General features: G+C 44.8%; 1 protein-coding gene across 2 annotated transcripts in view; it reads right to left on the bottom strand.

The window, feature by feature from the left end:
* The window catches only part of USP43 (ubiquitin specific peptidase 43), a 51931-nt gene extending 35322 nt beyond the window's left edge, over window positions 1-16609 (bottom strand). For both annotated transcript variants that reach the window (XM_066587753.1, XM_066587754.1), the window contains exon 1: window positions 15775-16609. In XM_066587753.1, the coding sequence (XP_066443850.1) occupies window positions 15775-16380 (606 nt within the window). In that variant the 5' untranslated portion in view covers window positions 16381-16609. The remainder of the gene's footprint in view (window positions 1-15774) is intronic.
* Window positions 16610-17010: the final 401 nt, after the last annotated feature.

Raw genomic sequence — 17010 nt, 5'->3', positions numbered from 1 at the left:
AGAGGTGGTATTGGAGGCCAAAACTCCTGATAGCTTGTCCAGTAGGGGCTGTGTAGATAGAGAAGAGAAGGGGGCCAAGGACCGAGCCCTGGGGGACCCCAACAGCAAGGGGAAGAGGAGGGGAGGTAGAGCCAGCAAAGGAGACGCTGAAGGAGCAGTCAGATAGGTAGGAGGAGAACCAGGAGAGAGCCGTGTCCTTTAGGCCGATGGAGCGAAGCATACTGAGGAGGAGTGTGTGGTCAACAGTGTCAAATGCTGCAGAGAGATCGAGGAGGATCAATAGAGAGTAGTCACCCCTCGATTTGGCTGTCATTTTCTCATTTGACACCTTTGTAAGTGTGGTTTCTGTTGAGTGTAGGGCGGAAGCCGGACTGCAGTGGGTCGAGAAGACAGTTTTCTGATAGATGGCTTATAAGTCGGGAGTAAACCAGCCATTCTTGTAGTTTGGAGAGGAAGGGGAGGTTGGAGATGGTCGGTAGTTGGCAGCATCGGTCGAGTCCAGAGTCGGTTTCTTTAGCAGTGGGGATATGATGGCATGTTTGAAAGAGGAGGGAAAAATGCCAGAGGTCAGAGAGAGGTTGAAAATAGTGGTGAGATGGAAGATAACCACTGTCTTGCTTAGTTCTGCTCACTTTTAGATAAATGTCGTAGAAGTCAGCGTTAAAAAGACCAAAGGTTGCAAATTATGGTGTCTATGAGAGAAGTGTATGCACGAGACCCTCAGTCAGATTTTCCAGCGGCATGTGATCTTCAGAGGGCGACAGCACTGGAGTATGAAAAATACATCACCCAGCTCACTGTCACATCCCCTAATATACCATAACCTAGTTTATGGTACAGTTCGGACTTGACAAGTTCTTTTAATATCAAAAATAACTGTAAAAATTGAGGAGTTCTAAAACTTTTGAGTGGTAGTGAACAAACACAATAAGGGCTCCTACCCACCAGCGATATGTTTTCTTGCGATGCAAGAGCGGGTGAAGACGCATGATTATGAAACCAATGATTTTGAATGGTTTCATATTCATTTGCGATGTTTTCACTGAAGCCTCGCAGCGCTAAGAAAAATCTGCGCCATCGCCCATTGTCTTCAATGAGGCCAGCGGCAGCAACGCTAACCCCATTGAACACATCATCGCGCTCCCCTGACACAGCTGTGACAGCTGTGGCAGGGGATTCCTCCATCACCGTGGGGACCACACTGCTGCCGCCCCATTGGAAGCAATGGGTTGCAGGCAAACACCGCAGCGATGATTTGACGATTCGGGGAAGGGCTTGAAATTGGTCACAGCACTCAGCCAATCACAGGCAATGCTTTCTTGAGGCAGGGATTTTTCAATCCCCGGCCTCCAGAAGACAAAAGATGACTCCGGAAAGAGAAAAGAGCGGGACAGCTCATGTAGTTGAGTAAAATGTTTCTTTTTATTTACAGCTAGGGCTGATTTTCAGGGAAGGGCTTATATTTCAAGCCCTTCCCAGAAAAATCATTGCTGCGGCGTTTGCCTGCAACCCATTGCTTTCAATGGGGCGGCAGCAGCGCCGGCCCAATTAAAAGCAATGGGGTAGCATCGTGGACCAATGCCACAGCTGTGGCAGGGAATTCCTTCATCCCAGCAGTCCCTGCGGGGGATGGAAGAATCCCCTGTCATAGCTGTTACAGAAAAATCCCCGCCTTCAGAAAGCACTGCCTGTGATTGGCTGAGTGCTGTTACTAATAATAGGCATCACTCAGCTATCATACAATGCCTGTCATACAAATTTTAAGCCCTTTCCCGAAAATCATGCTTCAATGTTTGCCTGCAACCGATTGCTTTCAATGGGGCGGCTGCAGCACGGTCCCCAGGGAGATGGAGGAATCCCCTGCCATGGCTGTCACAGCTGGTCAGGGGAGCGCGATGTACTCCCTATGTTTTAAATGAGGCTGGCGCTGCTGCCGCCGGCCCCATTGAAGACAATGGGCGATAGTGCAGATTTTTCTTAGCGCTGCAAGGCTTCAGTAAAAACAATGCAAATGAGTATGAAATCATTGAAAATCATTGGTTTCATAATCATGCATTTTCACTCGCTATTGCATCGCAGCCTAAGGAGAGCGCCTAGAAGGTGTGAGGAGGTTTATAAGGCCATGCATGCTCCTCTGGGTAATATGCAAATAAGGAGATGGAACAATACCTCTACAGCGGCACTTATTGGAAGGCAGCATTCCTGGAAGTCAATGTCAGACGTTTTAAGCATATCATGTTATAGCGTCTCCTCCTGATTAGACCACTTCACTACTCTTCTCCCAAAGAATAACCCAAAGTTGATAGAACAGGAATGGGGGTGGATTCGGTAATCAAACCAAAAGGGCTAAAATACCACAAACTAGTCCTGTTCCTTCACACTGAGCTTTTGTGTGCTGGAAACCGGTTTATCAGATTTAGTTAATGCCCCCCATTGTCTGGTGCAGCAGGTAGGATATAAAGACATGCAAGTGAACAAGAAGTATTGTCTCCCTTCATTGCCTCAGGGTTGAACAGGGGGTCAGAGCACTCCATTCCCATGATGCAAGAGCACAGACCCTGGCACAGTCCTCAGCTTCCACTACCAAGTCCCACACATTCCAAAACCTGCATGTCAAGTTCAGCCAGTATCTAGGAAGCCCGCGCACGGACCCTGGCAGTACCACGCAAGGCAACGACTGGATGGCACTAAACAAAGATTCAATATACCTTTTTTATAATTTGCACAGTGATGTCACAGTACGAGAGTACTGCAAATAGTAATGCTACACTACAGAGGTAATACAACACAATGATGTCACAGGACAAGAGTACTGCAAATAGTAATGCTACACTACAGAGGTAATGCACACAGTGATGTCACAGGACAAGAGTACTGCAAATAGTAATGCTACACTACAGAGGTAATACAACACAGTGATGTCACAGTACGAGAGTACTGCAAATAGTAATGGTACACTACAGAGGTAATGCACACAGTGATGTCACAGGACAAGAGTACTGCAAATAGTAATGCTACACTACAGAGGTAATACAACACAGTGATGTCACAGCACAAGAGTACTGCAAATAGTAATGCTACACTACAGAGGTAATGCACACAATGATGTCACAGGACAAGAGTACTGCAAATAGTAATGCTACACTACAGAGGTAATACAACACAGTGATGTCACAGTACAAGAGTACTGCAAATAGTAATGGTACACTACAGAGGTAATACAACACGGTGATGTCACAGTACAAGAGTACTGCAAATAGTAATGCTACACTACAGAGGTAATGCACACAGTGATGTCACAGGACAAGAGTACTGCAAATAGTAATGCTACACTACAGAGGTAATGCAACACAGTAATGTCACAGTACGAGAGTACTGCAAATAGTAATGCTACACTACAGAGGTAATGCACACAGTGATGTCACAGTACAAGGGCACTGCAAATAGTAATGCTACACTACAGAGGTAATGCACACAGTGATGTCACAGTACAAGGGCACTGCAAATAGTAATGGTACACTACAGAGGTAATGCACACAGTGATGTCACAGTACAAGGGCACTGCAAATAGTAATGGTACACTACAGAGGTAATGCACACAGTGATGTCACAGTACGAGAGTACTGCAAATAGTAATGGTACACTACAGAGGTAATGCACACAGTGATGTCACAGTACAGAGGTAATGCACACAGTGATGTCACAGGACAAGGATACTGCAAATAGTAATGCTACACTACAGAGGTAATGCACACAGTGATGTCACAGGACAAGAGTACTGCAAATAGTAATGCTACACTACAGAGGTAATGCACACAGTGATGTCACAGGACAAGAGTACTGCAAATAGTAATGCTACACTACAGAGGTAATGCACACAGTGATGTCACAGAACAAGGATACTGTAAATAGTAATGCTACTGTTACGTGTGCTGCTGGGATCTGTAGTTATAAGCTTCCTAGCAGCACAGCTACAGGTGTTTGAGGGTTAATTGATTGAGCTGGCTGGGTGTGGTACTTCCTGCTAGCCAATCCCCTGGTTCTGTGCTCACATATAAACCCAGCTCCTGGTCAGTGTCTGGATGGGTCCCAGGGTGAGCAGTCATGTTACTGCTGTGCGCTGTAACTTGTTATCAGGTATGTGTAATTTGTTCCCACTCTGAACTGTGTTGCAAGTAGGTCTGGTTGTGTCCCTCTGCTTCCCTTAGACAGTTTGAACACCTGTAGTCCTGGTTTGCAGCACATGCAGCTCCCCTTTCCTTCCCCCTTTACAGGTGCGGCCTCCAAATGTCTTATGTCTTACTCTGTGTGTCAGATGGTGGATCCCTGACACAGTTCCCTATGTCAGCTTGTGTGGCTGACTGTCTATCTCCCCTGTATGAGGACACATGGACTTGCTGTGAGTTTCATCTGTGTGCATGTAAGTTCTGGGTGGAGTCCGTGTGGTTTCCTCTATATGTAGTAGTCTGCTGTTAGCCTGTGCCTGTAAGCAGGTATCCTGTGCTCTGTCCTGGTCCTGTGGCAGCTGGCTGTGTGATCTGTGCTCTGTCCTGGTCCTGTGGCAGCTGGCTGTGTGATCTGTGTCCGGTTCTGCTGGACTCCTGGTTAGTGTAGGGACTAGCGGTATAACCAGGAGCTGTGAAGTTGGCCCGCTAGCTTCCATGTTTTATACAAAATGTCAACAAATACCTGGTATTTATATTCATCTTATCTGTTACTAGTGGTTGCATTGTGGCTGCGGTATGCTGTGTATTCTGGCTCTGTGTGTCCTATTGTTCAGTCCCTGTCATGTGGCATGTTAATTTCGTCCTGTTCTGGCTCCTAGGATCAGCTAGGGCCCAGTTCTGAAGACCGCTGGGCGTCCCTTTATTGGGGCGAATCCCCTGCTTAGGTAGGGCCATGCTATCCCTCCCTGTAGCACAGCGTCAGTTTGCCTGAAACTTGTGTGCGTCCATCCACCCCTATTTGGGTACGATCGTGTGGGCCCTATGTTTAGTTTGCCCACACAATCGTAACAGCTACAGTACAGAGGTAATGCCCACAGTGATGTCACAGTACAAGGATACTTCAAATAGTAAAGTTACAGTACTGAGTGATGTCACAGTACAAGGGCACTGCAAATAATGCTACACTTCAGAGGGAATACAACACAGGTCACAATACATTGTTAATGCCATCTTCTGGTACCTGAAAAGATGCGTGATTAGTGTTTTCTATACCACATAATTCAATATAACAACTTTATTATTACTCAACATCACATCATCCATAACAAGAAAGTATTGAAAAAAGGACTGTGCCTTTCAATTTCTGGCAAAGCTTTACCCTTGAATCATGTATCCCATGTGTTAGAAAGACTGGCAAACATGGATAGGAACAAGGAGCAAAGTTATAAAAAAAGGGGCAAACGGACATGACCAAATATCTCCTTATCCGCGTACATGTATATTCTGTGATTGTTCTCAGGGAGAGAAACCAAGTAATCTTGTAGATATGAGACCTTTTAATGCCTAAGAAAAGAACTAATTAAAAAAAAGTGAGCTTTTAGGTTCTTCTTATCAACCCTTCATCAGCCTAATGAAACTAGTTTGGATGGGACACATCATTAGCCTGATGAAGGGTCAATAATAAGAACCCGAAAGCTCACTGTAACATCAAGTATTTTTGTTAGCCATTAAAAGGTATCATATCTACAAGATTACTTTGTTTCTCTAAAGGCTGATTTAGACACGATTTTCGCTCAGAAATCACTCCAAGCCATCTTTTGAGCGATAATCGTTGTGTCTAACTGCACTGACATCGTGCAGTTTTCATTAAGCCATTGCTCATCGTTGATCTTTCAGCATACTAAAAGATCAGCGATCAGTTATCAGGAATTCACAGCGGGATACAGCTGATACTAGTGGCAAGTAGCCCCGCTTGTCTTCTCCATCCCCCGCTCAGAGCGCTCAGCTGTAACAGCCGGGCGCTCCATGCAGAGAACAGCTGGATGCAGAGAACAAGCAGCCCACTGCTTGTTCTCTGCATCCTCCGCAGAGCAAGGTGATCGCTCAACATTTGAGCGATCACCTTGCGATGTAAAAGTACACAATCATTGGGTCTAAACCAGGCTTTACTGAGAACAATCACACTTTACTCTACTGGCTAACACCATACCAAATTTTTTTTTCATGTATATTTTGTAACGTCAAACTGGGACATAACTGAGCAGCAGACATAAAACACTGACTGACAAAAGCTCAAACACTCACCAAGCATACCCGCACACATAGCCAAATGGAATTGCTAAATAACGTACGTGGAATTAGGTTGTGGATTGGCCAAGTCACTTAAGCCGTGAGACCAACTTCAAGGGTCCTTGTTGTCTCGCGGTCCCTACTCTAACAAGACAACTAACCCCAGGATACCAGCCTGTAAGCAGGGCAATCACCCCAATAAGGGCGGCCCTGTGCTGGAACCTCGGGACCCAGATACCTGCCTGTAAGCAGGGCGATTGCCCCAATAAGGGCGGCCCTGCGCTGGAACCTAGGGACCTAACTAGCCCTAGATGATAAATGATCCACAGCAAGACAGTTCACACTAAATGCACCGAGAGCTACACAGACACCTTATGTCCAGTCACATGCACAGAAGATATAGAAGACTGCACAAACATGAAAGAACACAAATACAGTTCACATTGAAGCCTGCACAGACAGGCAGGATCACAAGACTACTCACACTGCAGGAGGGAAACTAGCAGACACTGACAAAGAGCTGGTGTGTCTGTCTGTCTGCCTCAGTCTCAACAGACCTGTAGGATTGGCTGACTGGAGCAAACCACACCCAGCTAGCTCAATCAACCACACCTGTGAAGCTGTGCTGCTAGAAACACTATGGTAAAACAGATCCCAGCCTGCACAACCCTGACACCATGAAGTTTATTGGACTGATTCCAAGCTGGCTGCCACCATGATGGCCCACAGGCACCACTATAGTGCCAAAAAGTTTCCTCCCACCCATCAAAGTATTCTACGTTTCCTACTTGCATCTCTTTTGGTTCAGAAGATATTCTGGGTGGCCCATAATTTTGAATCTCCAGTGGAAGTAACTATAAGTGTAATCATAATGCAATCAAGGCATCCCCACAATCATAATTCTGGATGGTTAATGTTGACAAATAAGTGTCAGGCTCCACTTTTTTAGCTTGGGGGACATGAACTAGCACCCACAAGGTAAGATATTGAAAACGAGGCACCTTAGAGAGTGTTAAAATCTCCACCATCATAAGACAGTTACCTATTGTAAAAGATTTTGTAAAATTTAGAAAAAATGAGAACATTTTATGAACTCTTCTCTGATGGCATTGACCTCCTCTACCTCCAGTCCAGCCAGCTTTCTATAGGAAAGTGCCCAGCAGAACTCCTAATTATCTTGCAGCTTGGAAACTCTGCTCAGAGCCTTATGTGACCATGAAAGCCATCATGAACAACAGAGTTCAGTGGCAATTGGAAGGGAGCCACTAGAGGCATTGTCAAGATCTTAAATGTGAGCAATGTGGACAAACCTGTTTGTGAGTTCACTTGTGGCCTCTATATGAGGGCCGTGAATGAACAGACCAAATATTTATTCAGATTGGAAAATAGTTGAGGGAAACAGGAAGCGGTGTACAGAGGCATGCATCCACGATGGACGCACGAAACTCAGATGACGATCCTTATCTAGTCACACTGTGTGATGTTGGGACTTGCTCATAGGCACCACATAGCTCACCATATATCATTAAATAGGTAATGCATTGGGTCATGTCTTCTACGCAAGACTAGTCTAGGACTATACAGCAACAGTTCTGATATAGAACTTACAAAGACAGATTGAAACTTAGAAATAAGTATTACTACTGAAGATTAGACCACGTTTATGTGCCATGTGGATCATGGGCACAACTACCAGGGTGGCATCTCTCATGGGGTTCACCTTTGCTTACCATGGATAATGAAAGGGCAGAGTAGAAAACAAGTTTTATTATGGAGCAGCGCTGCTGATGTGTAAGGACGCCTTGAGCTCAGCAAGCAGAGCATCTTGACACTATTCAACGTTGGGACCTTCCGTGCTGCGGCTGCTGCAAACAACGTCATGACAGTGTCAGAACCTTGGATGACAGGCAGAGGCACACGTAGAATTCATGGGGCGCCACAGTAAAATGTAGAATTGCAACGTAGCTCTATATATATAGTACTATAGTTCTAAATAATGCAGTAATATCCAGATACTAGTTCTACACAGTGATAGTAAACACAGCGCTATTACCTTAAGTGATCACAGGTAATGTCTTCTTTGATTTCCTTTATCTTGGACCAGACCGCCATGAAGACTTCTTCCTTGCACACTCCTCTCCTACCAACACCTCTCAGTACTCCCCCCATAGTAGCAGTGTCCCCTCTGTGGCCCAGAAAAGTTAGTGTCCCCTCCATGGCTCTTCAAAATTCTAGAGCCCCATGGTTGGCTCCGCAAAGTTGCAGTGTTCCCTGTGTGGCCCCTCAAAGTTAGACCCTGCTTCCCTGAAAATAAGACATACCCTGAAAATAAGACATAGCATGATTTTCCAGAATTTTTGAGGATGCAAAATGATTTTTCTGGCTTTTTGAAGATGCTTGAAATATAAGCTCTACTCCAAAATGAAGCCCTGCTAACAGTTAATTAAAAAAGTCAATTTAAATAGTGTCCAGGCAGCTATACACGTAAAAAAGTTAAACCTTTTTGAACAAAAATAAATATAAGACACTGTCTTATTTTTGGGGAAACACGGTAGTTACATTGCTCATAGCACTTTAATGTACCAAGTACAGAAGCGTGTGGCAGGAGTCAAGCTTTACATTGCACAGAGCCAAGGCATCCCAGTAATATGAGTTTCAAGAGGGGAAAACCACAGGGAGATGGCAAGATATTGGCTGGGGCAGGGTGGCAGATGCCAATGGTGCCATTTCAGGTGGGCAGCTTGGGAACTCTGAATTCAAATGGGGTGAGCAGGACAGCCCATTCTGAGGTCAGGGAGAGCAGCCCACTGGGAATCTACCAATTAGGGCAGATGGTAATTCTGGACCTGGCTGCAGCCAATTACCATCTGATCCCAAGTTACATATAGCCAGTAACTGGCTGCAGTGGTCATATGTCCCTGTGATGGGACATCACTGGAAAAAGAGTTCGGAGGGGGATCAGGCACTGCCAGAATAGGAGCTGTGAGATATGGGGTGAGGTGTGATATTTTTTATATAGCTATGAGCAGGTTTCAGTTTTGTCTTTCTTCCCAGGCTACCCCCAAAATGTTTATTAGGGTCAGAGCTCAGAATTTCTGAGATATTGTACGGGTCTAAATCCTTGTGTAGACATGATGGGAAATTTATGAAGGGCCGTGAGCCAGAATCGTGGCATAAAAAGTTGCATATGTAAAAAAAAATTGGTGACTTTTTGCCTTTCCTTCTGTCCTCACTTTTCTAAAAAAAAAACTGGCCTGGGCTTTGTTGGGGGAAGATGAAACCAGATGCAGTCCAACCAATTTTTCTTTAATTCACACCAGTAACTGCCGTAAATTATAGCACAAATCTACGCCAGGTCATAGCTGTTGTGGATCTGATTGTTTGGTGCGCGACACATCCGAGATGCTCCAATATCAATATGGGATGTCAGTCTGTTAATAAATCTGTAGCATCTTACTCAGGCAGACTTTACTCTAAGGGCAACAACACATGGGCGTGTGCGCGATTGCGCTCGCCGTTACGGAGCGTAGTTGTGCATGAACCGAGTTTTGTTTTTTGGGGGGCCATTCAAACTCCACACCATAGCGCACGAGTTAAAAAAAACCAGCGGGAAGATAGGTCCTGCCCTACCTTTCCCGCACATATATTATCTACATGCGAGATAGGACAAGTCCTATGTTTTCTCGCCCGTACTATTGACAGCCAAGAATATCGCTAATGAAAACCAAATGAGTGAAATCAATAGCTTTGTTTCTTCCCCTATACGGCTGTGATTATCATGGCTGCATAACGGGACTAAATCACGCCCATCTAAAGAAGCCCTGAGGGCTCCTTGAAAAGGGCATATACTTCATCAGTTTGTAAGCCAAAACCAGGAAGGGTCCAAAATACAGAAGAAATGCAAATTTTTCCATTATACATACTTAAGCTCTTCTGAGCATGAGAAAATGTAACCTTTCCTCCTGGTTCATAGTAGCAGTGACTTTCTATAGCAGATACAACAGGCTTAGAACTCCCAACAATGAGAATTCCTATATGTACTGCATAATGAGCTTTGTGCAGTGCAGAGTGTTAAGGCAGCAGAAGTGCAGCCCCAAGCTCCTGCTCATGACCTGAAGGTTGCAGGTTCAATCCCTGCTTGGGTCAGGTATCCAGCTCAAGGTTGACACTCAGCCTTTCATCCTTCCAAGGTCGTTAAAATGAGTGTGACCTCACCCTAGGAGTCAGTCATGACTAGGTGCTTGCACCACGGGACTTTACCTTACTGCATATGAGGCAAGTTTTTTTTTATGTTCTACTTCTGGTTTTGGCTCACAAAATACTGATGAAAAATACGCCCGTATGAAGGAGCCCTAAGACTGGTGTCGGTCTTGGTACATGTACCCCTTTGAGTTAGATGGATAAAATTGTATCTTCTTGCAGCCATCACTGAGTGCCCACTGTCATAAAGAACTGACCTCCTATACAGTCCATATGGGTATTCTCGTTGTTCTGAGTTCTACATCTATTGTTGTATCTGCTATAGAAAGTCACCACTATGAACCAGGAGGAAAGGTTCCATTTTCTCCTGCGTTGAAGAGCTTACGCATGTTCGTTGAGGGACACTCTACAAATCATCATGTATATCGCAGGCTGGAAAGCGTCTGGCGGCTGATAGAAGGATCCTCAGGAGACACAGAGGCTTTTAATTTAATTGTACATCACATTTTATCAATTGGATAATACCCTTGCTTTTACTTTAAGCCGACACTTGAGAGCAGTCAGCTTGATGCTCATCACATTAGTGTAAGGGGGTGGAGAGGACATCGTGGAGGTTCTTCTGACGATAGGTCACCATGGGCAATGTGGTGCCCACCTCTCCGTGATAAGCTCCACTGACAATACTGCAATTCTTCTGCAATACTGTGACTTGTAGACCACAATCACCTTATGCTAATTTTGCTTGATTAGGGCTGCAAGTTTTTTTTTTTCATAAATCTGTAAAAACTGGGGTAAATATTCCATCTCAATTGGCTTCTACTGGACTGTGCCCGTTGTTAATGAATGACCTTGTGTTCATGAGCTGACAATGATTTTGGCGACCTCACGGCTGGGGTTCCATAACCTGGTAGTGTCCCATTTAATGCTGACTACCATTAATTCAGTGCATAGGATTTAGTTTTAGTAGCCTAATGAAATTAATGATAATCAGCATTGGCATAGCAATAGGGGTGGCAGATATAGCAGTTGTGCCCCTGCTCTGGTGCCCAAAGTCCCTTCTGCCACATTAGAAGACACCAGGATTATAAAGGCACATAGTAGGTGCGGGCCCTATTACAGATTTTGCATTGGGTCTTCAAGTTCCACCTTCTTCCTTCAGGCTTCATTCACGCACACTTTGAGCCAGATCTACTAAGACCAACATTTTGTATCCTGGCCTTAATATGAGCCTCGTGTGGTGCAGAGTGTTAAGGCAGCAGAAATGCAGTCGTAAGCTCTCGCTCACGACCTGAAGGTCATTCAAGGGATTGAACCCTGTGTGGTTCAGGTAGTCGGCTTGACGTCAGTAATATGCTGGGGAAGACAATGGCAAACCACCCCGCAAATACAGTCTACCAAGAAAATGTCACAGAGTGATGTCAGTCATGACTCGGTGCTTGCACCAGGGGACTTTACCTTTAATATGCAGCCCTGCCATCAGAAGATGCATCTAGAATATTAAAGGGGTTGTACCAGGGGCGTAAGTATAGAGGGTGCAGGGGATGCGGTTGCACCCGGGCCCAGGAGCCTTAGGGGGCCCATAAGGCCTCTCTTCTCCATATAGGGAGTAGAGATGAGCGAACGTACTCGTTAAGGGCAATTTTGCAATCGAGCATCGCTATTTTCGAGTACCTGACTACTCAGGTGAAAAGATTCAGGGGGCACCGGGGGTAAGCAGGGGGTTGCAGAGTTAAAACAGCGGCCGATATACGTTCATGGGAATAAAGCCTCAGGATCGCACTTGTACAGAAGTGGTGCAAGGCATTTTTCAATGAAAATTGCCTTGCTTCTAAGTAAAAGACGTACGTTGCCAAGCACGATATCGGGCCGAGTTAATGTAATGTGAATGTAGCCTTCATGTATGAAACTATGCAGAAACTAAGGACTACACTGCGGTATTAGACATCATGAGTTTCTGTTACACTGCTTGGATTTAGATACTTTTTCTACTGTTTGTATGTGTAATATATATATATATATATACACATACACACACATATACAGAGTACTTTATGTACTTTGTGTTTACATAGAGGGATTTAAAGGGGTTCTCCACATCTGAACTATTGATGAATTACCTCAGAATAGTTCGTCAATAGTTGATTGTCCGGTTCAGCCATTAGGGAGCCCTGACAATCAGTCGCTCATCGGGCTGCTGTCAGTGTGTACAGACTGGAAGCAGACAGCTTTGGACAGTTTGCAGTGGTCAGGGTTGGTATTGCAGGCATTGAATTTGATGAGCCCTTCATATATGTGATTATGGTAATGGTATTGACTATTTAGTATCATTTTTATTGATGATTTTATTATTGCCAGCTATGCTTGTTGTGTTACATCTGATTTTATGTATGTGACATTAATATACTGATTGTTATTGTTGTAGATGTACCATTAAAAAAGGTCTAAACTGTCAGCAAAACCTGGAAAATAAAGTGCTACCAAAACTATGGAGGGGAAGTGCTAAAAGCACAGGAATGAAGGAGTTTGCAATATTTCCCTGCACTGCACGCTGTATGTACATTAGTTGGAATCCATCAGATGGGAAGTCTTGGGGCTTGTAGTGACCCAGACTGTGTCCACTCAGTAATCCAAGGCCCCGCTCATTGATATCTACATACTGAGGGGAGCTGTAGGCTAGTGGAGGGACTGTGAATTGCGGAGCAGACGGCCAATCAGATGGATTGTAGTTAATTTACTGCAAAAAATGCCAATATCATCTTCATTCCTGCACTTTCATCTAAGCATAAGGTACGATCCATGTTCTCTTCATAGGGCCTCCCTTCTTCTGGTAGTACTTTATACTTCATAAAGTTACCAAAACATCTGGTAATCAGTGTGCTAACTATTACGCATGACGTCTTCATATTAATGACCCTCCAGTTTTTGGACAAAATTCTGTCTGGTGACCAGAAGGGGGGATACTAGATTACCAATGCACTATACATGCTTTTTGATTGGCCAGAGATGTTCCCATTTATGGGATCAGCACTGGCCAATCAGAGAGCAATAAATAGTGCAGCCTTCTTGGACTTCTGAAAACAAGGCCCAGAACTGGCGGATTGGAGAGAACAGAGAAGAACAACTGCGGGTAATGTAACCCCCTGACCTGGGACACAATTTTGTCCTGAAATAGGAGGCACATATTGGAATCGTTTATACGAGTGGGGTAATTTGTCTTAATATATTAGGTGTATCTCGGGTTGCCCATGCACTAAATGAAGAAAGCTACGCCAGCGACACGTTGGTATAAATGATAGTAAATGTGGCAGGATACGCTGGCCATGCCCTCGCCTGCTAAGCTTCGCTCACTTTTTAAAAAATTGGCAAAGCTAGCGTAAAACTCAAGGCGACACAATTTTTGTGCCAAAATTGTGACTTTTTCTCACCAGAATTTTGGTGCAACACCATAAATAGATTTTTGCACCACTTGTTTGGAATGGGAGAAGAAAAAGAAGGGTATCAACAGCACAGCCTTAGGGTGCATTCAGACGACTGCATAACGGCCGGGTATTCACGCCGGCCGATATACGGCGTCTCTCTCTGTAGGGGGAGGAGGCTGGAAGAGTCGGGAGTAGTGCTCTGAGCTCCCGCCTCTTCTCCACCCCCCTGCACTATTTTCAATGAGGAGAGGCGGGACGGGGCAAAGCTAATTCCTGGAATTTAGCCCTGCCTCCTCTCATTGCAAATAGTGCAGAGGAGGCAGAGAGGGAGCGGGAGCTCAGAGCACTGCTCCCGGCTCTTCCAGCCTCCTCCCCCTGCATAGAGAGACGCCGTATATCGGCCGGCGTGAATACCCGGCCGATATACAGTCATCTGAATGCACCCTTAGAGTGACTACCCACTACAGTTTTTTTTCACTGACATTCGCAGCTTTCTTTTTTCTGCAGGGGTCTATGGGACTTGTAATGTTAAAAATCGCAATCGCGCAAAATCACGATACTTAGTTGGATGGAAATATGCAAGTCACCAACCTGAATCCAATCCATGGATCCATATAGTCCTCATATGCAAGAAAGCAGTTGTGACAGCATACAGGGTGCAAGTAAAAGGTGTTCTTTATTCCTCCCAAACAGACAACAATATCTATTTGGGAGGAATAAAGAACACCTTTTACTTGCACCCTGTATGCGGTCACAACTGCTTTCTTGCACTTGTTTGGAATGGGGGTTGGAAAAATGCCATGGATTTCAAGCAGCTTTTTACAAGTATATTTTTGGATGGCATTTTTTATTTCCTATGGAGAAGCCTTTGCAAAAAAAAAAAAAAGGCGATGAACTCCCAAAGCGCACCAAAAGTAAGGAAAAACATCACAAAAACACATTGTAGCATATTTCATTGACCTACAGAATTTTTTGCTGGTCGCAGCATTTTTGTGGAAAAAGAACAAAGAAAAAAAGTAAGGAAAACGTGAAATTGGTCATTTAAAAAATAAATACACTATGCGGAAAACCATTTTTGTAGATGTTAGATGTCACCAGCCGGTAATATTCTTTGCCTCTCACTTCTTTGCTATGTTGCTACAGTTTCTGAACAGCAGAACAGATCAGGAAATTTACTTAATCCGGTATTTCCAACACCAGTTTTAACCTAATTTCCACAAAGCACCTAATATATGAAAATGCTCGCACCTCTTCGTATATTAGGCGCACCCGGGCACCTCCTTGCGCCTACACAGAAATCTATACCACGTTTGACCGGAGTACATTCCCTGGCATAATTAATGCTAGTTTCTGCTGTAAATTATACATAAATCTAAGGCCACTTTTTGCAAAAGTGTCAAGGCCAGCGCAGAAAGGAGAAAAGTCACTAAATTTTTACGCAATTTGTAACTTTTCTATGACAGAGTTCCCACGTAAAGCAGTTTATAAATGTGCCGCTTTGTGTCAGTAAAATACTATCATTCAGTAAATCTTTCCAAAACATGAACTCAAGCTCTGATAACATCTCTGGTCCTAGTCACATGACCAAAACTTAAACAAACTTTTTTAAATGAGTGTTTGTGCAGTGTTAATTACCCTGTAGAACAAGAGAGCCTCTGTCTTGTGAATATTGCTATCATCAGTCAGCAATGACATCATCGCTGTATAGATAACAAGTCATCCTGACTGCAGATGATTAACAGGTAAGTAGCAACTGCAAGCCCAATGTAAGTAAGACATTACAGGGCTATGAGTAGGGGACATACATGAGGTGAAGACATTATGGAGATAGAAGAGATAAGAGTCTTGGGAAAGTCAGTACATTGAGATAGAAAGGGGTTAACCCATGTACCATAGTCGGATGTCTTCTAAACACTCACCTTGAAGTCCACTGAAAGTTGAGGGGTGTACTCTAAAGTCCACAGACCCCTGACCAGAGAGGCCAACCTCTCAGTGACCTCGCCCCTTGCAGCCAGAGAGGTCTCCTCTGTAGATGCCTTCTGAGGACCCTCATTCCCCTTGGCCTTATTGAGCTCTGCTCTGAACTGCTCCATCCCCAGGTACTCAGCCAGGAGGTCTGTGTTACTTAAACATTGGACCACAGCATTCATAAAGCAGGTGTTTCCATGGTTCTTCAGCCCCTGGACCCCAGGAACCTTCTCCTCTGAGCTCAGTGAACACCTATCCTGACACTTGGCCACCACATGAGCTTTACCCAGGTTGTTGTTACTGTCACCTCCTTGGACAACTCTATAATCCTCAGGTGTAGATCCTTTGCCTTCTCTAGGGTGGGGTTTCTGCTTGAAGCCCCCATCATCATCCTCCGTGTACAAGTTGTTCTTCTCTGCATCCACCAGGTGGGACAAACTGCTCAAAGTTTTCAGAATCCTCTGCATGAAATTCCCCATAGACCTGAAGGACTTGCTCCTGAAGAGCTTCTTGGAGCCCTGGGACTTGTCTTTCTTTGCCTTGTGTTGCTCCTCCATGTCTTCTTTACCTGCAGACTCTACCTGAGGGCTGTGCACAGGTTGACCAGGAAGAAGGAAGCAAGACTTGTGCTGGCTATTATTGCAAGCCTGCCTTTACAAATTCCAGCTCCCCATGACTAGTAGAAGGGTGCACCTGCCACCCCATAGAGGTAGACACATCCTACCTGGCCGGGGAAGGTGTGTGATCCATTCTCTCCCTGGGAGCTGAGTAGTATCAGGTCTCCTGGCTGCTGTGTATATATCTGCTGCCTGGGCTCTGCTCCACCTCCAGTCTATGAATATTATTAGCTGTGGCTTACTTTCACAAGGCGAGCAATAGGAGGCAGGCAGACAGGTTTGTGCTGGGGGTGGGGGGAGCCTCTGCTGGTGACTACTGGATAAGACAGCTTGACAAATTCCATGCACACTGTGTCATTCATACCATGAGCTTCCTAATCAGCTGGATGATAATCTATGGACAAGAGAGGATCAGAACTTGATGGACAGGAGCTGCCATATGTAAAGCTGTGCTCCCTGCTTACTCTGCAGATGCCAGAGTGCTACATAATACACGGATGATGCACATTATACTGGATCAGGGGGGAAAGTTACAATGTAACTTTATGATACTTTGCCACAGCTGTGTTT

This window comes from Eleutherodactylus coqui, chromosome 13, assembly GCF_035609145.1.
Source record: "Eleutherodactylus coqui strain aEleCoq1 chromosome 13, aEleCoq1.hap1, whole genome shotgun sequence".
Lineage (NCBI taxonomy): Eukaryota > Metazoa > Chordata > Amphibia > Anura > Eleutherodactylidae > Eleutherodactylus > Eleutherodactylus coqui.
Note: the sequence above shows the minus strand (reverse complement) of the source record. Positions and strands in the feature narration are given on the sequence as shown.